Genomic DNA, 24,710 nt, shown 5'->3' with positions numbered 1-24,710 from the left:
ACAGGACATACTGTAGCACTACAGCACTAAGAAAAGCAGAAGAGAAACAGTTGCTTGACATCTTTCTCTGCAACAGCTATCATAAAAACTTTGTATTCCAACACACAGCACCCAAACCACCACACACCACCACACAGTGAACCTAATTCTACCATACATAAAAGGGGTGTTGGAAATGACAGCCAGAATTCTTCTAGTAATAACACTAGTGCACAAACTCACAGCTGTGCTCCGCCAGAAATTATCCAGAACCAAAGACAAGATAGAGAAGGATGAAAGAAACAATGTAATTTACAAAATCAACTGTAACAATTGCAAACAATTCTACATGGGACAAACATCACATAAATTGAAAACCATAATCCATGAACAAACTCAGTCAATCGCCATGATCCCAAATCCTTAATCTCTACCCACAATGACACTGAACAGCACCAATTCAATTGCAGCAATACTAGAATCACTGGCCACACTATCACCTGCTATGCATGCAAGTTTATCAAAGCCTGGCACTCCACAAACAATTCCATAAACTGACACATCGACCTACAACCAACCTATGAATCTCTGAGAATTCAAATCAACTGCACAACCCACCAGCGATGGCACTGACCCTCAACCAAGCCACACAACTCCACAACCCACCAGCACTTTACCTCCCAATGATGCTCACCTGATGGAAATCCCCATCACAAGACCATCACTTTAGGTGACCCACAACTAACCCCTCACAAGACCCTCACCTGATATAACTTTCCCATCTCAAATCCTACTGGCCACATGAAACCCTTATAAGCAGAAAAACACCAACACTTGATATTCCCTAAATTCCACTTAAGATGTTACCTAGCCTGATAATGAAACATTTAGAAACCAACCCACAAGCTCGGAGAATGAACATTCACCCTTATCCTATACCCGAGCTGCAGATATTCATCACTATCGTAAATTAATTAAGCTAAAAGAGAACTGATTTGTTCAAGAATCTAACAAAATCAGAAAATGATTTTTGATTTTTTTTTCAATTGCTTCCAAAGTCCTCTCTTTCCTCTGATAATTTGTCTGTTTTATCCTCCTCCCACTGGTATCAAAGTTCCCCACTTCTTCCCTGGGTCAGGCTAGCCCCATTTTTTCCAGTTTCTTACTACATTCAAGTTTCTAGTATTTCATATATTTTACTTTAGTGAAATTACCGTATTTTCCGGTGTATAAGACGACATTTTAACCCATGAAAATCATCTCAAAAGTTGGGGGGTCGTCTTATACGCCCAGTCATCTTATACGCCGGAAAATAGTACATAAATCAATTGAGCGCCCCCGTTCTTGCAAAGCAACTTCAAGCCTCCTTAGTCCAGTCCCCCCTCCAACGTGACTCTCCCTTCCCACCCCCAAGAGCCTCTCAGGCCCTTCCCCTCCCCCTTGCAAATGCCAGACCCCGGGAGCTCTTGCGTCTATTCCAAAGGGTGGGTGGAAGGAAAAGCCCCTTTCGGCTTCGGCTTGGCTGCAAGTCAGCGAGACCGGGAAGGCACACCCTCCCCTCTCACTGTGGAGGAAGCAGGGCAGGCTGGCGTCTGGCAGGAGCCGGCAGGGCAGTCCTGCGCACGCGCGCACTCCCCAGCTCCTAAGGAGTCCTCGGGGAGCCATGGCAGGCGCCTCACGCTCTTCCCTCTTGAGGCAGCATCGGCGGAGCCGTCCAGTGTCGGGCAGGAGCCGGCAGGGCAGTCTGCACACGCGCGCACTCCCCGGCTGCTAAGGAGCGCTCCTTAGCAGCCGGGGAGTGCGCGCGTGTGCAGGACTGCCCTGCCGGCTCCCGCCCGACGCTCTTCCCTCTTGAGGCAGCATCCCCGAGGACTCCTTAGTGAGAGGGGAGGGCGTTCCTTCCCGGGCTCGCTGATTTTCCGGCGTATAAGACGAAAAATCTTGAAAATCATCTCAAAAGTTGGGGGGTCGTCTTATATGCCCAGTCATCTTATACGCCAGAAAATACGGTAATATTTAATTAAGGCTTCAACTGGTGCAGAATGCGGCCGCGCAAGTTGTGATGGGGGCTTCCCGGTACTCCCATGAAACACCTCTACTCCACGAGCTGTATTGGCTTCCAGTTGCCCTTCGGGTGAGATTCAAGGTGCTGGTGATGACCTATAAAGCCCTTAATGGCTTGGGTCTGGGTTATCTGAGGGAACACCTGCTGCTGGCATCAAGCTCCCTTTGTCCCGTGCACTCCCACAGGGAGGGCCTTCTCAGGATACCGCCGGTTAGGGAATGCCGGTGGGTTATTCCTAGGGGAAGAGCGTTCTCTGTGGGCGCGCCTGCCCTCTGGAATGATTTACCCATGGAACTTAGGACCGCCCCCGATCTGCATTCGTTTCGCCAGGACCTGAAAACCTGGTTTTTCGATCTATCAGGCCTGGACTGAAGGGGTTTTAGCTTTTTAAATGTTGTTTTAATTGGGCTTAATTTAATGTATTTTAATTCTATATTATTTTTATATTGTATTTTATGCTGCCCTGTAAACCGCCCTGAGTCCTTCGGGAATAGGGCGGTATAGAAATTTAATAATAAATAAAAAATAAATAAAATAAATAATTAGAATTATCAGAAGGGTGCATATCAGAAAGAGATATGTCCTCAGACATTATGTTTCAGTGTGTGCAGAAAAAAAGCTTTATACTCAAAATTACTAGTCCATATAATTCATTTTCTTCTCTAAAGCCCACTTTTCAATCTTAGTTTGGATTATAGATCATATATCTAACATATTCTAACATAGGTGGGATCACACTGAGAAAGTAAGTGCAGATAATAATAGATCTGAGACTGAAAGGTTTCAGTTTGCTGGATTTAGATAGTAGACCTAATCAGGAAAATGTTTAGATTGTAGCCCTAATTAGGAAAATGAAATCAAGAAAAATCAGTTTCAAGTAAATAAAAAACATTCCAAGAGAAAGAAAAACAATCCTGTAAACTTAACATTTACTTAATTTCATTACAACCAAGTGGTCAATTGTCAGTTTATCATCTGGTCAGGGACCGATTACCTCAGAGACTGTTGTTACTCATGCTAAATGTTTTAACAATAGATTGTTACTAAACTATACAGGGTGTACCAAAAGTCAGGTCTCACTGACCATTTATTATATAAATTACATCAAAACTGAATTGGTTGCCACTTTTTCTAAACATTTTTTATTTCTTTGATGCCCTTTGAAAAATTCCCAAGAAGTAACATTTTCTCTAAAAAAATAAAATTAAACAAAACATATAATTGGTCTGTGGGGCCTGACTTCAAGTATACTCTTTACATAAATATGAACCTCAGAAAGATTTTCAGTAGTCCTGTTAGAACCACTCTTATGCAGAGGAAGACATTTCAAATTATAACTGAGTTATTTTAAATTGCTTATTATTTTAAATAAATAGTGAGGCCAGGCCAAAAATCAATTAATAAAAATAAATAAATTACAAGGCCACCCAGTTATGATTATCCATTGCCCACTTACCTAATACTTATCTCCTTGTGTATATCAAAGCATACTAATCTTTTTTAAGGCGAAAACAGTGGCTCTTTTTGACAGTTCTCAAAGTGCATTATAAATCACAGAATAAGCCAAAGGGGGGGAGGGGGAGTAAATTCAACAGGATATCCGAAACACCAAAATCCAGAAACTTTTGCTATTTTCCCAAACCAGACACCCTCTTCAACTTATCAAGGGGAATTTTAGCGCTTTCGATTTCGCAAAAAAGAAAAAGAAAAGCCGATCTGAAAAAACTTTTTTCTGCCCTTTTCAGAAAAGGGCAAAAAAAAAAAACAACCAAAAAAAAATCCCGTTTTGAGTCACGACCGCCGCACCACAGAGAAGCCAGCGTGAGGACTTACAGGGGAACTGTCCTTTGCTGCCGCTTTTCAAACCACCCGGTTTCATTTTCCTGGGAAGTCACATTTTCTGCACCCTCATTTCCCCGCGACGGTTACGATCTACAAGAAAAGAGCGCAGAACAATTAATATGATCCAAAATTCGTTCCTTTTTAAAATACCAATTAAAGCAGAGGGGCGGGGTTCTGGGTGCGTTTCCTCCAGCTCTTCCTTCCTCCCAAGGTGTCTCCCTTCCTCTCTCCGTTCACGAGGCAGAATTTGCAATCCTTCTCCCGTACCCGTCGTCTTGCCGCTGCCTGGCCCCGTCCACTCCACCCAACCCTACCCCGAAGGGACGGTTGGTGTTTGAAATGTACATTCCCGCCGCTCGAACCGATCCCCGGCCCCCGCCTCACCCCAACCCAGCGGGTCCCATGGGGCCGAGTACGGCCTCTGCTCAGGATCTACTACGCCAGTCGGCCATCGCTCTTTTTGTCAGCCGCGCTTTCCCGCCTTTGCCCACCCGGGCCTACCAGGCTCTGTCGATGCTGCCTTCGCCTCCCTGGTTGGGCTGAGCGAGTGCAGAGGCGGCGCCACGCAACTAGGAGGAGCCTTTCGCAGTGCTGACAGGGCGAAGGCACCCTTGTTTCTTCTCCTTCTTCGGGGTGGTGGGGAACGTGATTTGCCATTATCCTCTTCCCTCCCCCTTACTTCTCCGGTAAATGGCCATTGAAAAGGCAGGAGCGCGGAAACGTGCCTATCTTCTCGCTAAAGGAGCGGTTTCCCCCTAAAAAAGTGTGGTTGAGAGATGCCTTGTGAGGTTCTTGAGAACCGGTAGAAGTCCCAAATGTAAAGAGTGCGTGATTTCTTCGTAAAAGCTGGGAGGGGGATCAGGTAATCCTCAAGAGGTACCAATGAGTTGTGTGAGAAAGGAGGCTTTGATAATGCCAATTCAGGCATTAGTTTTTATTATGTAAAGACCCGGGTGAATTCTATGCATGATGGGATTAAAGATAAGGACATAACAGCTGATACCAGCACTTCAGGAGGGACCACCTCAGAAGATACTAATAAAGTGGAATATTTGTAGCTCAGGGTTGAAACAAAATACCTCCCCACCAGCAATCAACACCCAAATAAGCATAGATTAAATCCAATATTAACAGACCAACCATTAAGAAGTAATGCCCCAATCAAAGAACTGCCAAAGAAATTAAACAGCTTAACCCAAGAACCTCCAAGACCTCTCCCACCAACGCTGACAGGGCAAACCACTAGAATATAAACTGAGGGTAAACCCTACTGCTAAGCTTGTAAGCCGCCCTGAGTCTTCGGAGAAGGGCGGGATATAAATGGAATTAAAATAAAAAATAAAATACTTGTTACTAGCACTGTTAATGTTATTATCTAGTTTGGGTAATGACTGGTCTGCAAGAAAACAACCATCTCAGAAGATATTCCTTCACTTGGAAGATTTTTATTCTGCCCTCCTTTCTTCTGAAAAGTGATCTGGCAGCCTACAGAAGTTGTTTGGATTCTCAGAATTGCTGTAACAGACAAGGCTGAGTGATCTAGGTGACCTAAGGTCATTCAAAAGATTTTATGATAAACCAAGGACTAGCTCGACTGCTTTGAAATCAACATTTTAAGAACTGTACTCTACATAAAGTAGCCTTTGTTGTTTTGCATGGCAGTTCCTATGGTGTTAAGGGGTCAGCAGTATTTCAAATAATCCATAGGTGTTGAGAGTATCTGTGATACCAGGGAAAAAAGTGTTTTGGGGATTGTTTAAAATTACTTTTGGAATTATATTCTACCCTGCATTGAAGTAAATTCTAACTGGGTTCTGGCATATTCCTCCTGTGACAGATCAGAGCCGTAAGGTTATTTTTTTAACATATTTTTCCCCCAGGAAAAATGATAGGTAGTGAAGACAAAGGAAATGGATCCTATGGAATCACAACTTTTCAACAAATTGTCTCTTCCTGTTGTGGTGCTGTTCTAACATCTATTTTGGGTAAGATCAAATATTAGAGCCTTTTAAACTTTCCTAAGTCTGCTTTTATAGTATTGTCAGAATACTTCTATATTGGTGCTCATATGAAATTCAACTTCTGTTGTGCTCTAGAACAGTGCTTTTCAACCTTTTCACAGATTGTACCACTTTTAGGAGTACCATCGGTTGTCTAGCAAGGAGTCAAAAACTTGATAACTAAAAAAAAGGAAAAATGTGATGAAGTACAGGTAATCCTCGACTTACAACTGTTTGCTTATTCAAAGTTACAACGGCACTGTGACTTATGACCATTTTTCACATTTCCCCAGGGTCACGTGACTTACATTCGGATGCTTGGCAACTGATTCATATTTATGACGGTCATAGGATCCCAGGGTCATGTGATCCCCTTTTGAAACCTGACAAGCAAAGTCAATGGGGAAACCAGATTTGCTTAAGAACTATGTTATTAATTTAACAACTGCAGTGATTCACTTAACAAATGTGGCAAAAAAGTCATAAAATTGGACAAAACTCATTTAAGAAATTTCTCACTTAGCAACATAAATTTTGGGCTCAATTGTAGTTGTAGGTTGAGGACTATTTGTAGACCTACTTACCACACTTTTAATGGGATACTTGTGCTTGTTTCTCTGACATTAATCTTTGCACTGTTCTATCCCCTTCTCTCCTTTTTGGTGCCTCAAAGAAGCCTCTCCTCCATTTTCTTTCTCTGCCTCCTTCTCTTTCCCCATCAGGTTTTTGCCTCCATTTCCCTCCAAAAGCTTCTTTCATATCTTCTCCTCTCTCACCCTCCTTTTCTCTTTGGTGGTAGCTGCAGCTGACACCTTTCCCGGAGGCAATCCTGGGTGATCAGCAGAGCTGTGGCAACATAGTAGCTCCAACTGATTCTCCCACAGGCCTGTGCGACATTGCTGCCCCTTCAGCTCATCGCCAGCTACACTTTTACATTTTCTTTTACACTTTTTTTTACAATGCTTTTTAACACGTTGGTACCGAAGTACCATCAGTGGTATATGTACAATGGGTTGAAAAGCACTGCTCTAGAAAGCAGAGCTTAAGTTTTTTTTTACTTCGTTAAATTTACTTAGCTAGTTCTTTTTTAATCAACTACCTATTAATTAACATAAAAAAGCATTTTAACATGATGCTTGTTTGATTGTCTTAGTGACACCTCTAGATGTTGTCAAAGTTCGACTACAGGCCCAAAGCAATCCATCCCTGAAAGGTAAATCCATATCTTTATGTATTTGCACTGTTGATAGGTGATAAAATTTGATAAATTATTCTCAAAGGTTCACATTTACGAAATTGAGATTACTTTTTAAGTCCATGTTAGAAATGTTATTTGCACTTTCTGATCATTTATAAGATGAACATACATTTTATTTTATGCTAATTTATGACTAAATATATCGTTTGATATCTTTTCTTTAGAAATTGTTAAGACATCTTTTTAATTATATAAAATGAATACATAAGATTATGATTATACCATTATATTTGCCTATGATACTCCCATGTAACATTAAGGATGTTGTATGAACTTTATATATAGATAAGTATATAATCCTAACATAAGTATATAAGATTATGCTTCATCAACTCCTTTGTAACACCTAGGAGTAACGATTTCTTGTTTACTTTTTATCAGGAAAGTCTTTTTTGGATTCTGATGGCTTGACTGATCACATTTATCTTTATGAAAATGGAACTGGCAAGACCTGGCATAAGACATCTGGTCGCTTTACTGGCATGTTGGTAAGAAAAAATGCTCATTCAATCCACTAGTATTAACTTTTAACTCTTCTAAGTTTGTCTGACCAATTTCAATTTTGAAATATAATTAGATAGTTTCATAGTAGCTTAAGCTTAGGAGAAACATACTTCACCAGTAATCAGCATTCAGATCAGCATAGATTAACTCAAGGTCACCTTTAGACCAACAATCAAGTAAGCAACACCCCATAAAGAAACTGACACAGAGCCATTAGTTAACAGCCCAACCAAGGAATCCCTAAGACCACCGCCACCCACCCAGACAGGCAAGACACCAGAATATAAACAAACAGCAAACAGCACTCCTTACTAGCACTGATTATGTTACCTAGTTAAGGTAATGAAATGTTTGCAAGAAAACAAGCAAGCTCAGAGAGCACCAAGGATCCCTCATTTCAAACCTGAGCTACAAATATTTTCCTTCATTGGAAACACACTTCCTTTGCATTATGATAATTTAAAATTAAATCTGTCTACACATTCACATTTTATAAGATACTTGGTACAGCAGTTTCCAATGACTGTGAGTGAGAAGATTAATTTGATAATAAGAAAATAAACAAGTTGATTGATTATTCCTGTCACTTAACTGATTGTAAGCAATAGGCTATGTATGCATGATACTTAAGATGTGTTCGTATGACAGACTAGCCAATAACATTGAAGCCTATCATGTTGTACAAGCCCAAATCCATGTATTTGTTTAATCATTCAGTATGTCATATAACAGGCCAGTTTACGGTCTCCTGGTATTTTATAATCATATCTTAGGCAAGAAAGTAGCTGGGTATCCTTGCAGGCAATCACTCTGTTTCAGCCTTAGGAAAAAGGCAGTGGCAATCCACTTTGAAACATGTGCAAGGAAACTGCACGGGCACACAAATGTCATATAAGTATAGTTATAAAGTACTCTTAGTATCATAGATTACTGATGCCCTTTTGTGCCCTTGAAATTCACAATTCCATTCAAATAAAAGCTTTTGACCTTAGTGGAAACCATTTAGTTCACTTGGTTTATTACATCTCTTTAGGTCAATTTTGCATATTTGATAGGAATATTTATTGATTTAAGGAGGAATGAAGATGATTTTTATTTTGAAGATCAATAGATATGAATATATATTTTATATAAAGTAACATTTTTCTAGATGTAATATGTTTATAGATAAATTCTTCCTATTTCAAATTAGCATTTCTCAGATCACCATTGAAAGATATGGCAAATGTTCACAGAAGAACATGCAGGCCCTTCTTAAATTAGCAAGTGTAAAGTCGCGTGCTTCACATAGAGACGGACACAGAGCTGGGGTAAAGATGAGTTTATTCTGAACAGAATGAACTGGGGAAACAGGGAAGCCTGGCGTCTATTTATACCTGCCCAGGTGGATGGCATCCAATCAGTTCAAACCTGGGCTTCCTGCCAGTGCAGGTGACAATGGGTGTAGATCCTGACTTCCCACCAGGCTGACCATGCCTGGGGCTGTCAAGAGCTTAACTCATTAGGCTTATCCTGAGTGAGCAGTTATCGCCCAGAGCTGTCCAACCCCTCTGCTGATCTGCACCATCAGCCTCCTGCTGTGCTGTCCCTTTGTGTATGCTGGGAGGCATACACAGCAGCAAGCATGTGAAGAGCAATAGGACTGTCACTATTCTGGCCAGATAGGGAGAACCAAATGGCTAGACATTCCCTTTGAGCTGCATAATGCCCAACCCTACTTTCAAATGATACAAAATTAAGCTAAGAAGGGTGGGGGTGTGAGCTTGTGAGTTCTCAGATACAGATACCACACACCTACAGTATGCCAGTTTTTTAAAAAATATTTTTAAACTATTAAATACATAGTGTTTGGTAGATAGTTCAAGAAATCTACAACCCACTGCATCACTATTTTTCCTTCTTTTAGGATGCTTTTGCAAAAATTGTTCAAAGAGAGGGCGTGAAAGCATTGTGGAGTGGGTTGCCGCCCTCACTGTAAGTTATAAGTTTATTATTTTTTCTTTGTTCAATTAGTCTCTCACAATAAAATCAGTTAAAACCTGAATAAAAATAGTTAATAAAATGAATTATGAAACTATCAATGCTGTTAATATTCACAACAATATTAGTAACAAAATAACTGAAATGCATTTTTATTAATCTTTCCTATTACTGCCAATAGTTGCCTTAAGGTAAAAATGAAATAAACATAGGAATGTGTATTCTAAATAATCAAATTGTAGCATGTGTCCTGGGCTATATTAATTGGTGCAACTTTTTTATATAAACCCTAGGTAACTAGAAGTAGTAGTAGAAAAAAATACTTGGCCTGTATTTCTAGAAAATCAAGATAGTGGTAGAAATGTTTCTTTGGGAACAGTTGAAAGTTAAAAGCAGCTATGTTGAGGAAGAGCTCAAATGGTTCAGTCTTAAAATCCTTGACATGCTGCAGAAAAATTAGGAAAATTACAATATGAAAAGGAGGTCCAAGATTGTAAAAAATAGTTGCCTTGCTCTTCCTAAAATCCTCCCCAAAAATATTTCTGCTTTGACCAGCGAACTCAGCCAGATGACCTTGGAAAACAGCAGTTCTTCTGCCACAGGAAATCAGTTCTAAAAAAGCAGAGCAGTAGGTAGCTTAAAGGAAAAAATATACATTTGATCTCTATGTCTAACAGTCTCAACGTGACTCTGGGCAATGTGCATAAAAACATAAAACAATACAAAATACTGTAAACATATATGGTTGCTGAATAAAATTATTGCCATAGGTGTTAATAGAATGAAGAAATGGAGCCCTAAACATACCCCAGTCATATAACTAGCTCTTCACAGTCTTATACAAGGCAAATAGATTTGGGGCTATCCTAATTTCTGAAGAAAGAATACTGCAGAGTGCAGGGGCTATGGCTGAAAACACAAGACTCCTAGTCCTTGCCAGCCAACATTCCTTGTCAGATGGGATTCATAATATGCCCCATCTGACAGACCAAACTGGACAGGTGAAAATGACAAGGAGAAGACAGTCCCTTAGGTGACCAGTCTAAGGTTTTAAAGGTGACAACCAACTTCTTGAATTTCACCCAGAAGCACACTGGCAGCCAGTGCAGCTGATATACTGTAGAAGTGGTATTACATGTCAAATATCCAACACCATTTACTACCCATGCAGCCACATTTTGCGGCCAGTTAAAATTTTTGAATGCTCTTCAAGAGCAGCTCCATGTAGAGTGTGTTACAGTAATCTAGACAACGGCATGAGTAAATCCTAATCCAGGGATAAGTGCATCTTGCATAAAACTCTGTGAAAAGGCCCTTCTGGCTACACTGCTACCTGCTCTGTAGTCATGAGGCCAAGAGAATTCCCCATCACCCAACCCCATTTTATAGCAGATTTACTTGAAGAAATGCCGCCACATCCAGAAGCAAGAGTGGAAAAACCTTGTCACTGGACAGCACAGTTTTGCACCTTTCTCCAAGGCTGGTCTCAATTGTTAATAGGGAATGAGAGAGCTAGTTGTGGCATGCTGAAGGGCTCGGTACTCTCTCCTTTACAATATCTACAAGAAATTGCTGGATGAGGTCATCCATCACCATGGGTTGACATATCATAGTATATGGATGATACTCAATTTTATATTTCCGCCCTTGAAAAGCATTAGGAAGCTCCAACTGGTGCAGAGTGCAGCGGTATGAGCAGTCTTTGGGACACCTAGAGTGGGCCATGTTACACCACTGTCCTGTGAGCTGCACTAGCTGCCAGTTTGTTTCCGGGTACAATTCAAAGTGTTGATTATTACCTATAAAGCTCTGCATGACATTGATCCAGGTTAATTGGGGAACCACCTCAACCCCTATGGGAAAAGATCCATCCCACCCATTCCAGTGGAGGAGGCATGCTATGGATCCCACCAGTCAAGGTGTTCTGACTGTGGGGTCCAGGAGAAGAGCTTTTTCTGCTGTGGCCCTGGCCCTTTAGAACATCTTGCCTCCTGAAGTGAGATTGGCTTGGTGACCTTCCTCAAGAGCCTGAAGACCTAGCTCTACCAGATGGCTTGGGGCCATAGTGAGGAAGTACCACATTGGAGGTGGTTGATTGACTAATAGCAACTTCCATCTCCCTGCCATACATTTTGCTCTGTGATAGACCATAATACTATTAACAATGGTATTAAAGAGGTCAAGCTGAGAAGTCAAGAAGTGGAAGGATGAGTACAATATGTCCATCCTGTTCAGACCAGAAATCATCTAAGAACACAATCAGTGACACATCAGTCCTGTAACCTGGCCTGAATCCTGGCTGAAAGGAGTCCTAATGATCTGCTTTATCCATGATCTACTGCAGCTGCCAAGCAGTTACCTTCTCCACAATCTCCCTCATGCCACAGTTGGAGATTGGACAAAAGCTGTCCAGACTACTAATGTCAAATGGCCCCTTCAGGTGGATGGAGGGTGGGGCTGAAGGGGGCAGGAGCATGTGGCAGACAGGAAAAGTCCTAGTCCCCACCAGATTGCTTAGGGGTCGATTGCACAATCCCAAATGATTCAATTCCTCACCCCCATCCCCAGCTTTTATCTGTGAGAAAGGTGAGCAGAATCACAATTCAATCTAAACTTTCCAACTTGATGACTACTCCTATTCCAATAAATTCTTTCAATTAAGTCCTCTTGAATCACAATGACTTGATTAAAGCATTTCACACGGATGGCTATTCCTTTACCATTAGTTCTCAACCAGGAGGAAATGCAAAATGCCTAACCGCTAATGTGGACGAAGGAACTGCAGCCTCAAAGCCCAAACAGTCCAACCTTGCTTCTGCTACAGCGAAATTCCCCACCTCCAAGCCACCATGATGAAAAATGAGCAGCTTTCACACACATTTAGGCATCACTGTCCTCCTTGCCCTGCAGCAAGATCCCTTCCGCAGGCTGATAGCGACTTTCTTCAGTGGTGGCCTCCTTCCCATTGATGTGTCACTAATTGTTGCAAAATGGATTGAACACTTCCTGTGTGAAAATGCTATGATACTCATCAGAGAGTAATAGAATCAATCCTATCCAGATATAAAAGTATAGGCTATAATTGCAAAGTTATGAGGGATATGCTTTCTGGCTACTTTCAAAAGCACCATTATTTTTTCATTATGTATATGTTACCGGTAATCCCTATTATTAATGTACATGATTCTTCTATACTGGATAGTAAAACAGACAGACATTCCTCTGTTTTGCTTATTTCCTCTCCAGAGTTGGCATTAATTGTACCATTGTTTGTTCTCCATATTGCATTGTGGGGCACAAACTGAAAAAAAACCAACAACTGTGGGCCTTCAGAATTCTTTGCTTTAAAGTGTTTACTTGAATAACGTAATAGAGGGAAATTGCTCTCTAACATGTTTATAGAAGTTGTTAAAGAGAAAACAGCATGTTTAAATGTTTTACTCAGCACAGCAAGTATCCCTGAAGGGCCCATGGTCCATATGTGAGTATTAATATTTATTATATCTTGGCATGCAGTATAGCATGTGTCTTGTTTTGTGAACTATGGCCAAAGACCAACTCTAAAATGGTTATATTTTAGCTAGAAGTTTGACAATTATTTGAGTAAAACATAAATGATTAAAAAACTGATTAAATGCTTATATTTCAATTTTAGAGCGGTTTCAGTTCCAACTACAGTAATTTATTTTACTTGCTATGATCAACTACGTGATGCCCTCCTTTATAAATTAGGAGATAATGACTACATTCCACTTATTGCAGGTGGCATAGCCAGATGTGAGTTTACTAATCTGTAGTTTACTGTTAACTGTTTACTATAACAAAACTTATATTAAAAGCTAACCAGTATGATGATGTGACATAGCAAATATTTATTATGTAAAATAAATGAGTATAATTATTTCTCTGCTTTATGATCAAAAGTGTATATTCCTTAATATAAGGATATTGCCTATTATATGTGTAACATTTTGTGGCCTCTTAACTATGATTCAGAGTTAGGAGATATCCTTAGCATGAATGGCTCTTTTGTCTTGAATTCCTCCTTCTTTACCTTGTCTAAGTTAACACTGATTAAACTTAAATCTTAATGGTGAGCATGGTAAATATGTTGATGTAAGAGCTGAATATAGCATATATGTAATATTTTTCTTATTTCATAATCCAGAGCAGCTTTTGGGCACCAAGGGCTGTTCCATGGAGGGTGGTTTTCCACGGGTCAGGGGGTGGTTTCATATACTACCTAAATCCTGCATATGGACAGATGGGGCTTTGCTCGTGTTCGCAGCCCGTTTTCTCACAAGCTGTGGACCACTGCCAGTCTACGGCCCGGTGGTTGGAGCCCCTGGCCTAGAGTATTATTAACTAGCAGGGCAACAGAATATGAGTAGGACTTTTATAAAGAACAGTTTTCATTGTACAGTAAAATTATACAGAGGTAATTGTAACATACCAGTTATGAATTGTATTTACTTGCTCAGGCATTTTTTTGTTTAAAACATTTCATAAAGTTTAGGACACTATATAATTGGGAAGAAAGTCTCTTTATCAGATTCATTTCAGTTTCCCACAATAGCTGTCATAAACCATCTATACTTGGAAGGGGGATTTTAATTTATTTGTAGTCCTAGGATTATAACCCTAATTCAGACTGGAATTTCCATCACTAAAATAATCATTAAGGAAAAGATCACGTAAAATCACATGTTTGTTAGTGTTAGTCGAAATTGTGTTTGTAAGGCCGGGACCTTATTCTTCTGTCCTCCATAGCTGTCTCTTTCAACTCCCCACCACCAGCATTTCTGCCCCTTTGGTCACCTTACATTCCACCGTTTTAAACCTCCACCCCAGAATCCAGGCACGTAGGCTGTTGGCCCTGAGCTTGCCTCTATCCTTTAAAGCTGGTTCTTCAGAACTCCATTCAATAGAGGAAGTGGCGGGATAAGGGCTTCCTGTAGGTGCAATTCATACTCTGCAACTTGCATCGGGGAAGGAGCCAAGGGGGGGGGGAATAAGAATTTCCCAGAAGCACACTATGTTCTACAGCTCATTTAGAAGCATTCCTGAAGTACTGGTCTGTGGGCTTCAATGAAGGGTGAAGGTGGAGACAAGCCCAATGCTAACAAAACCTTATGTGTCTGGATCCTGGGATAGGTGGCAAAGTGTAAGGCGGCCAAAAGTGATATTTTTATGAAAAGGTGACATATTCACAATGACTAATGTTTTCCTTAACAATTAATTAGGCATAATTATTTGTTGTGCTGTCTGGAGCAAGGTTAATACTAACTCTAGTAGGTTATGTACAATTATAACTGACTGTGTTTGGTATAAAATGGCTATCAGGGCTATATTTGATCCACGTTGGAGCCTATAAAAATGCACGAATGAACAGATATGTTAAGGATCCCATGGAATGAAGAATCTTTGTTTTCATCTTCCTAAAATTCTGCTACAATAGCTCTACAAAGGAGATGCAGTGATCTGAAGCTTAATAATCAAGAAAGGGAAAAGAAAAATCATAGCCATATACTGACTTTGGGACTATAAACCCAAGTGCAGGTACCGGGTGCAGCCCATTATGCAAAGTGAAATGAAGATGGATTGCCAGAGGAATAAAGAACATGACCTCCTACTGATTGAAATCTTAAATATAGTAGTTAGCTATGGAGTCAGGCTCAGTTCATGAAGTTTTCAAGCCAAGGAGCCAGCCAATTTTATCTGCTGATAAAATTAATTAAGATAGTAAGGTATACAGGTATAGCATTCCTTGCATTACAAGGACAATTGGGACAGGATTGCCATCGCTGGTGCAGTTGTAAAGCATGATATCATATATTGCTTAGTGACAACATCTTGGCAGTCCCAATTACCACTCTAAGTCTAAGACTTACAAAAGAATGCAAATGACCAGCTGTCTGCAAGGAATATAAATCCTTCCATTCTCTACCATCCAGTCAGAACTGAAGAACCTTCTTGGATAAGAAGTGAAATGTCTTCAAAGAAAACAAGAAAGTCCAGTTGCCTCTTGAAAAAGCACCTTTGGGACAACCATGACCTTGATGATTGAGAATCTCAATAGACATAGTGTTAAATAGTTTTCAGATAGGATTTGTTTTAAAAGAATGTGGTTATTAAAAGCAAAACTGAAAACTTATTAATTCCAGATATGAGGAACAGAGAGGATCATGAAATCTTACATTTACAACATTTCAATCTCATCACAATATATCAGGGTCAATGAAGCACTCGTTGAATTTAGAATCATAATCTATATAATAAACAATGTTAGAATCTGAATAAGAATAGAATAGAATAGAATAGAATAGAATAGAATAGAATAGAATAGAATAGAATAGAATAGAATAGAATAGAATAGGAAGGTCTTCTAGTCCAGCCCCCTGCTCAAGCAGGAGAACCTAGTCCTATACCTTTTCAAACTGTCCAGACTCTTTTTAAAAACCTCCAGTGATGGAGCGTCCACAGTTTCTGAAGGCAAGCTGTTCCACTGGTTAATCTTGAGTCCTTTACATGAAAGCTGAAATAATAATTTATTAAATGTATATGATACCTGACTCCTAACAATCCTGGGATGAATTATACTGTTGGATCAATAACTATCCATATGGTTATTATATAGTGAAATGCTTAATGCACAAAATAATAGATTTGGGCATATACTGAAAACAAGTGTCTTGCAGAAAAAAATGTTTGTAAATGTTGAGCACTGTATTTCTTTTTCTTCCAACTCTAGTATGTTCTGCTACTATAATAAGTCCAATTGAAATGATTAGAACAAGAATACAGTCTGGACGATTGACTTACACACAACTGCTTGCTCACATCAGTACAGGTGTCACCCAGAATGGCTGGCTTTCACTCTGGAAAGGATGGGGTCCTACTATCCTTAGAGATGTGCCATTCTCAGGTCTGACTTCTTTCTTTCACATATTTTTTTATATGTGCTGGCTACTGCAAGTTCTCTTCTACTGAGGATTTTAGTAAATGGGTTCGTGAGATATAAGTTTTAAAAATACAATTGTGTTTTACAATTATAAAATATGTCCACATCATAGGTGCATGATACATCTTTCAAATGTACTTTCCTCAGTTAATAGAATGCAACTCTATTTTTATAATTTTTAGATGGTGATTTTGGCTTTATTCCTGTATTTTTTCTTTAGGTATTAACCAAGACATCTTGCTCTTTACTTTTGACAGAATTCAGTGCTGGAATCATAGCTATCCCTAGTTATTATTAAATCAAAGAAGAGTTAAGTTTTTCAGTAGTTTTCAGTAGAGTACTGGACATTGATAAGTGCTCATTTCTATTATTTGCAATTGTCTGGAATTAAAATAGTGCTCAGGTGAAAAAAAACTTGTTTATGCTATTGTTGTAATTGGATTCACACATGTTAAGTGTGGTTTTCTAAATATGCTTTATTACATAAATCACAGCTGTTTACGTTCACACATCATATTCAGCCAAAATTAAATAAGCTGTTTTATGCCCTAGCACAGTATCTGAACCTTATTTGTAGCAGATGTTCATGCTTCATAGAAACTCCATCCCCAATCAGATAAGTCTAAATAGCAATAGCTATAGCACTTAGATATACCGCTTCACAATGGTTTATAACCATCACTAAAAAGTTTACAGAGTCAGCATATTGCCCCCAGCAATCTGGGTCCTCATTTTACTGATCTTGGATCATGGCTCTATCGGAGCCCGGTTCAGAGGAGGAAGAGTTGGAACCAGGTCCATCCGATGAGATGGCACATCTCCCTTGGAATGTGTGGAGAAGTCAGGGGCTGAGGACAATGGTGTCCCAGGCCTCTCAGGTATTGGGGGAGGTAGTTGACCAGTTGGAGAACTGCCTGCCCTCACAGACATAGGGGAGGATCGACTGCTGACAGGCAGTGGTTCTGATAGGCAGCAGATTGATGAGGAACAGCTGCCTCTCCCACTCGATCCAAGGGCACAGAGAGCAGAGCATAGGCAAGCTCAGAGAAGGGCTGCGTCACCCCTCCTCACTAGGAACATCTGGAATGGATTGACTTAAGGAGAAGCTGTGGGAGTTAGTCTTTGCCAGGAACAATTGTTTGTTTTTGCTTATACTCCTCCGCCTTTTGCCTTGCCTTGCCTTGAGGACTGCCTTCTGTCTTTTGCCTTGCAAACTACCGTATTTATCGGCGTATAACACGCACCTCATTTTAAAAAGGAAATTTCAGGAAAAAAACCTTAAATTATATTGGCGTATAACACGCACACATCATTTGCCCCCTATTTTCAGGAAGAAAAAGTGCGTGTTATACGCCAATAAATACAGTACCTTTTGTCTTGTACCTTCCCTTTGCTTTGAGGATTGCCTTTTGCCTTTTGCCTTGTACCTTGACTTTGCCTCATGGACTTGCTTAGCCAGGTGGACTGGACTTGGGACCCTGGACCTTGCCCTGTGAGCGTGCTCCTATTCTCTGTACTTTCTTTGCTATATACATACTGTTGTTTGGGGGACTGAAGGTAGTTGCCTTCAGGGTAGCATAGGATGGAGCCTTGTTGGAGGGCCATTTGTTGGAACATTTACTTAGAGCAATAAAGGACTTATCTTTTTTCTCTGGCTGCTATTGAGGCATGCCTGGCTTCGCCTGGCCCTTTGTAAGTGCAGCCAGGTTAAGGGTGACTGCTGCCAGGGTAACAGTAATGGAAGCAATTAAAAGTTTCTGTTGCACTTCAAATTTCTAAAACAATTTGATAGCACATAAGCAATCAATCAATTGCAGTTTCAGACTTTTTAATGTTTCACAATTTGATCCCATAGCACTCTATTGGTACAATTATGAATATTTCAAGATGAACTTATGCAAGAAATCAAGTTTGCATGAGCCAACATTTTTTATCATCTTCTCATCAGGAGCAGCAGCTGGTTCTGTAAGCCACATTTCTATTGCTAATAGTTCGTATAAGAAAGCACAAGCATATTAAGCACTCATAAAATTGTAAAATATTTGGTCATTTATACCTTATTTGAAATTAATGAAGTTGATTGAACAAAATACTAAATTAAAAATTCGGTAATAAAAGTAGATGAAGTTTTAAAATATTTACTTCTTTGAAATAGTGATTAGTAAGAAGTAATTTATCTGCTTTGGGCATGCAATTAGATGGTAAACTAGATGATCAAGCAAGGGAAGCAGAAGTTGAAGATTTACACTTTTGAGCTTTGGTATTGGAGAAAACTCCTGAGAATATCCTGGATAGCCAAGAAAACGAACAAAACAACTCACAAAATGTAGATTAAACTTCACTTAAGGAGCAAACCACCTGATACAAATTATATTTTTGACAAATGCTAAGACCTAGCTCTCTTAAGATATCTATAATACTGGAAAAGGTAGAAGAAAAGAGAAGAAGATGACAACCATTAGCAAGATGGATGGACTCTTATTACAAACATAATAGATATACTATTGGAAGTCTAATTTTCAACATTGACATGTATACTTTTGGTATGATTATTCAATATGTTTGACATTCAACTAATACCATAGTCAAGTTCACATTTTTCCGTTTTAGTTATCAAGATTTAATGGTAGATTTGTTAAATATTTTGTTGAAGGTAAACTACAATATCTCTAATGCATTAAATTGATCACTCTGACAAAAAGAAAATCTGTTAGGACTAAGCCCAGCTGTCTTTAATTAGCCAAATCAATGTGGGTTAATTTAATGAAAGGTTATAAAAATAACATTGAATTCTGCTGATTGAATTAGTTATTACATTATTGGAACCCCATCACTATTCTTTGTAAATATATGCACAAGGCTGAGGTTGATTACAAAAATGTGGCTTATGTTTGTTATATTGTTTTTCATAAAGTAGTCTTAAATTAGGCTTTTGATATTTTTTCATATTTTTTTAAAGTAAGGACAAGCAGTTATATAGTTGGATCTACTACAATATGAGTGGTAACTTCACAAGACTTCTGAAACACTGTCCTTTGGACAGAGGAGACCAAAGTGGAGATCTTTGTCCATAACGCACAGTACCACTTTTCATGAAAATCAAGCACAACGTATCAGCACAAACATCACATACCATCTCTCAAGCATGGTGGTGGAGGAGTGATGATTTCGGCTTGTTTTGCAGGACTCTGGGCACCTTGTAGTCACTGAATCACCCCTGAACTCCTCTGCATATCTAAGTATTCTAGAGTCAGATCTGAGGCCATCTGTCCCACAGCTAAATCTAGGCCGACAGTGGGTCATGCAACAGGACAATGATCCCAAGCACACCAGCAAATCTCCAGTAGAATGGCTGAGAAAGAAAAGAATCAAGGTGTTGCAATGGCCCAGTCAAAGTCCAGATCTCAACCTGATTGAACTGCTGTGGTGGGACCTCAAGAGAGCTGTGGATAAACAAATGTTCACAAACCTCAATGAACTGAAGCAGTAAAGAAGAGTGGGCCACCTCTACAACAATGTGAGACACTGATAAAGTCATGCAGGAAAAAATTACTTCAAGTTATTGCTGCTAAAGGTGGTTGTACAAGCTATTGAATAACGAGATGTGCTTAGTTTTTCACACATGGCTTCTCCACTTTCTTTTTGTAAAAGAAATGATGACATGGTATATAATATGTCATGTGTTGTAGTTCATCTGAGGTAGTATTTACCTACTTTTAAAAACCACTAAGGATCAGATGATTTTTATTATGTCCTGATATGCACAACTATAAAACTCAAAAAGGGTATTCTCTTTTTCACATAACTGTACATATTTTTTTCTTGTTCCTTCCCTTTCTTTTTCTTCTGTTTCCATTTTTTTGTAGTTTGTATCATTATTCTCTTCATTTATAGTATTTAATAAATTTGAAAAAATAGAAATTCATATTTTAATATGTTAATTCTGGTAAACATTTAAATTGTATTTTATTCCAATTCTGAAAGTTATACTATTTGCATTTTGGCCATTTAATATTTATAAGTATTTTTCTTGCAGATTGCAGCTACATTAACTTTACCATTTGATGTAATAAAAACACACCGACAGACTGAGCTTTGGGAGCTTGATATTACACATTGTAAGTTTTTTTTAAGATTTAGAATTATTCTAGTTCCATAATGTCTGCCTATTTTAGTATACACTAAGCCCTGTCTGGGGCTTCAGACTTTTATTATTGATGTATTTATAATATCAAGAATTGTATATATTCAATTCTAGACTACTTGAAATCTGCAAAATGCTGCAGGTGTGTTATTACCTCTATAAGGAGGAAAATAATATTCAGAAAATGTTAGGTTACATTATACATTTTTTATTTTTAAAAACCTGTTGTCATATTAGAAAAGGACTTTTTCTTGTTTATAACATACAACTATAGGATAGAAAACAGTGATTTTATTACAAATACTACTGTGCGAAATATACATCTAAAGGTTAGTATAGCACATGACTTCTGATTATGAGGAACAGGGCTTTTTTTCTCATAGAACGCTCAGAATGGCGTTCCGGCACCTTTTTTTGCATACACACAAAAAAGCTTTTGCACAAGCTATGCTACTTCCTCTATTGGCTTTCGAAAACCTATTGGCTTTCGAAAACCAATAGGAATTGCTGCTGAGCATGCCAAAAGACCTGGCCGGCAAACGTTGCACCAGTCAGTTGTCTGCAGCGAAGGTGAGTTGGCAGGAACTTTGCATCCCTCCCCGCTTTCCAACTACACCATCTCAACTAGGTAAGTAAGAGAAGACAAGGAGTGGGAGGTGGATTCTGTGGAGTCCATGTGCACTCCTTCCTTGTGCTCACCCGTGTCAGCCAGGCTGGTGGCCCACCCGGTGCTGGACCTGCGCCACCATCACCTCGCCCTGCACTCCTAACTGGCCGCCCAGCATTGTCTGGCCCACACCGCCTCTGCCGCACGCCCCGCGCAGCCCCGCCATGTAGAGCATGCCCTGCTGCTCCCACAGTACCAGCCACGTCGGCTCCGGCCCTGGGGGACAGCCTACCACCAACACCCCTCGCACCTGTGACTGAAGCAGCGCCTACCCCCCACCCCCCACCTCCTGAGCCCGCCAAGATGAGAGTTCCGGCACCTTTTTTAGAAAAAAAGCCCTGATAAGGAATATAAGATGCTTTTGTTTTTCAGTTTTTATATGTGTCATTTTAAGTGGACTTATTTTAAATCCTATGTTTGTTAAAAACTGCCTTATAATTAAAAGACATTAAATGTTCAGAACAGATTTTGATTGTATCCCATCTGAAAATAGTCTCTCAAGATTAAAGTTATTATCATACAGTAGGTAAAACAAAATTGACATTAAATCATACTAAATAAGTGTAGAAAAATGAGATGTGTTTTCTTTTACTCAGCTCCACAGAAAAAAACTAAATCAATGTGGGAAGTAATGAAGAGAATTGTGATTGAAAATGGATTTATTGGATTATTTACTGGTAAATTCTTTTTGTTACTGACTGTAAAATATTTTATTTCTACATATTACACATATAGCAATATTAAAGTTTTTACTACATTATCTAAGAAAGCTTTTAGCACTGTAAGATTTCCCTATAAACTGTTTTGCCAACTTTGAAAAACAAAACACCAAAATAAATAAAATCATAGGAATGGACTCAATAAATTAGTTTGGAAATATTTATTACCATCTTTGATTAAAGACTGCTAGAAGGGCCATATAAGAAATGGATATATTAAGTATAGTAGAATAAAACAATTTTGACATATTAATATAGCCATGTGTTTTAAAGTCTATATCAGCTTGAGGCAGAATCAAAGGTGACTAATTGACAAAAAAATTAGCTTATATTCCAGAATGTGTAAACTAATTTGGTGTTGGCCAAGGAAATTAAATTCCTTTAATCTTCTCATAGAATCTGATTAATTTCTTAATCGAATTACTAGGTATTTTTTTCTTTTGTGCTACGATTAGCACAAAATATTTTCTTCTAGTTATTGGCTCAAAATGAATGAATCATATAAAGACTGCTGACATCAGACATTTATCAGAGTTGCCATTATGTGTACATTTATGTTTATGTTGGTCTAATGCAGGGGTGTCAAACTGCCGATCCCGGGCTGGTTGCATCACACAGAGGCCGCGCCCATCCAGCTCCGGCAATGCAAAAAAATTCACGATACATCATGACATGTCACGTGACGTGGCAAGTTTGACACCTGTGGTCTAGTGGTTAAGGTATCAGACTGAAAAGTAGGAGACCATGAATTCAAGTTTTATCTAAGTCATAAAAGCCAACTGGGTGACCTTGGCCCCAGTGTTGTTGTTGCGGTGAAAACAGAGGAGAAAAGTGTGCTATTTTGTAAAAATAATAAACATGGGATACAAATAAATAAATAAATCAAACAATAATGAAATTTGACTGTCATCCCAATTATACAGAATTTATTCTCAAGCATGCTTTAATACAGGTTTGAGTAAACACATTGTTAGTTTGTATATAGCATTAAGTTATACAGATCCATCTTAAATATTACTTTGGAAATGTGAAAAAAGCAAGCAGTGGTTTTATAGACAGTATATTGTTTTGGAAGTTTTTTCAGTATCTAGTTTCTTGTGCTACTTCATTTTTCAATACCTATATTTTTTCTTTTCTTGCAGGTATTATTCCAAGATTGACAAAAATTGCTCCTGCTTGTGCCATAATGATCAGCACATATGAATATGGGAAAATTTTCTTTCGTAGATTAAATAAAGACAACGATATGAAGAATTATTAATGTTGTTTCTATAAAATTGAAATGATGTCAGTACTTAGTAGGCATAAAGGTCCACATAAGTTCTATTTTATTAGTTTCTACGCCCATTGCATATGCATCCATGCCTCCCCCAACATTATGTCCAGAATTATTCCCTATGTGTTTGATATCCAAAAAAAACCTCGATCATGCTTCAGACATAAAATACAGTTAAAGTTGCATAAACATATGGGAGAGAAAAAGATAGAAATAAGCATAAGTTCCTAAAAAAGAAAGTGAATACATAAACTTTAAAAGCAATTTTCAGATACATAGTGGAACCTCAGTATTTGACAGCCCTGAAAGTTGTAGAATTTGGTACATGACACATTTTATACAAAAGTTTTGTCCTGGTACTCATCATTTGATACTCGATACACAAGCTAGAATTTGTCGGTATTGGCTGCTTCATGACTCACTGCCCTTTCCAGCCAAAACAAAATGTTACGCATTGACTCTGGCCCTATGCACATCCTTTTGCAGTCTTCGCTTCTGTGGTTATTTTCTGTATTTTTGTGCTTCTAATCATGGGTCCTAAGAAAATGAGCAGTGATAGCACTGAGCAGAAACGAAAAATTACTTTGTACCACATTGAGCAAAAAAAAAAGGAAAAGAAATAACAGGCAAATATGAAAGTGGTATTTGCATTACTGATCTTGCTAGGGAATACAATATGCCTAGAAAGAAGCTATTAAAAAGGAGTTAAAGCAGTAACAAAGTAGTGTTCCCAAACACTTGGAAGTTCAAAAGTTGTTAATTTGGGTAAACAAGAAGCAGTTAGTGGGTGACATTGTGTCAGAAGACATGATATATGAAAAAGTGAAAGTTGCATGATGCTCGTTTGAAAAAACTGCACCAAGTGGTCAGAGTGTTGAAGTTTTTAAGGCCAGCCACGGTTGGTCTGATAATTTTGAAAAGGCATAGCAAGGCAGTAACTACTAATAAAAAGGCTACTAATGAATCCACATCTGTGAATTTCATGATTACGTAGGGGTTGATGGTTTTATTCCCTACCAGTTTATTAACTGATCAGACTGAACTTTTTTGGAAACAAATGCTGAAAACCTACATCACAAAAGAGGAGAAGGCATTACCAGGTCAAATCAGTAAAGACATGCTATTGTTGTGTGGGAATGTTAGTGAGGACTTAAAAATCAAGCCTGTACTAGCCTATCATAGTGAAAACCCACAAATTTTCAATCAGCATAATGTCATAAAAAGGGAACTCCATGTGATGTGGAGGCCAAACAGCAAAGTTTGGGTCATGAGGCAAGTTTTCACCAAGTGGATAAGTGAAGTGTTTGGCCCCTCT

General features: G+C 39.0%; 2 protein-coding genes across 2 annotated transcripts in view; one reads left to right on the top strand and one right to left on the bottom strand.

The window, feature by feature from the left end:
- DBF4 (DBF4-CDC7 kinase regulatory subunit) overlaps positions 1-3,923 on the bottom strand; it is a gene marked incomplete at both ends in the record, with an annotated part of 40,660 nt that extends 36,737 nt beyond the window's left edge. Inside the window, one exon of the mRNA XM_083376395.1 lies at positions 3,878-3,923. Within this exon, the coding sequence (XP_083232521.1) occupies positions 3,878-3,923 (46 nt within the window). The remainder of the gene's footprint in view (positions 1-3,877) is intronic.
- A 1,848-nt stretch (positions 3,924-5,771) lies between these two features.
- Positions 5,772-23,380, top strand: SLC25A40 (solute carrier family 25 member 40; the record flags this gene model as incomplete). The annotated part of the gene is made up of 10 exons (XM_083378724.1): positions 5,772-5,871; positions 7,040-7,099; positions 7,526-7,632; positions 9,555-9,622; positions 13,284-13,405; positions 16,380-16,553; positions 18,445-18,554; positions 20,626-20,707; positions 21,997-22,077; positions 23,262-23,380. The coding sequence occupies 10 exons, from the start codon at positions 5,772-5,774 to the stop codon at positions 23,378-23,380; spliced, it is 1,023 nt and encodes a 340-aa protein (XP_083234850.1).
- Positions 23,381-24,710: the final 1,330 nt, after the last annotated feature.

Source organism: Vipera ursinii (genome assembly GCF_947247035.1).
Source record: "Vipera ursinii genome assembly, chromosome: Z".
NCBI lineage: Eukaryota > Metazoa > Chordata > Lepidosauria > Squamata > Viperidae > Vipera > Vipera ursinii.
The sequence above is the reverse complement of the archived record's forward strand: the minus strand, read 5'-3'. Positions and strand labels throughout refer to the sequence as shown.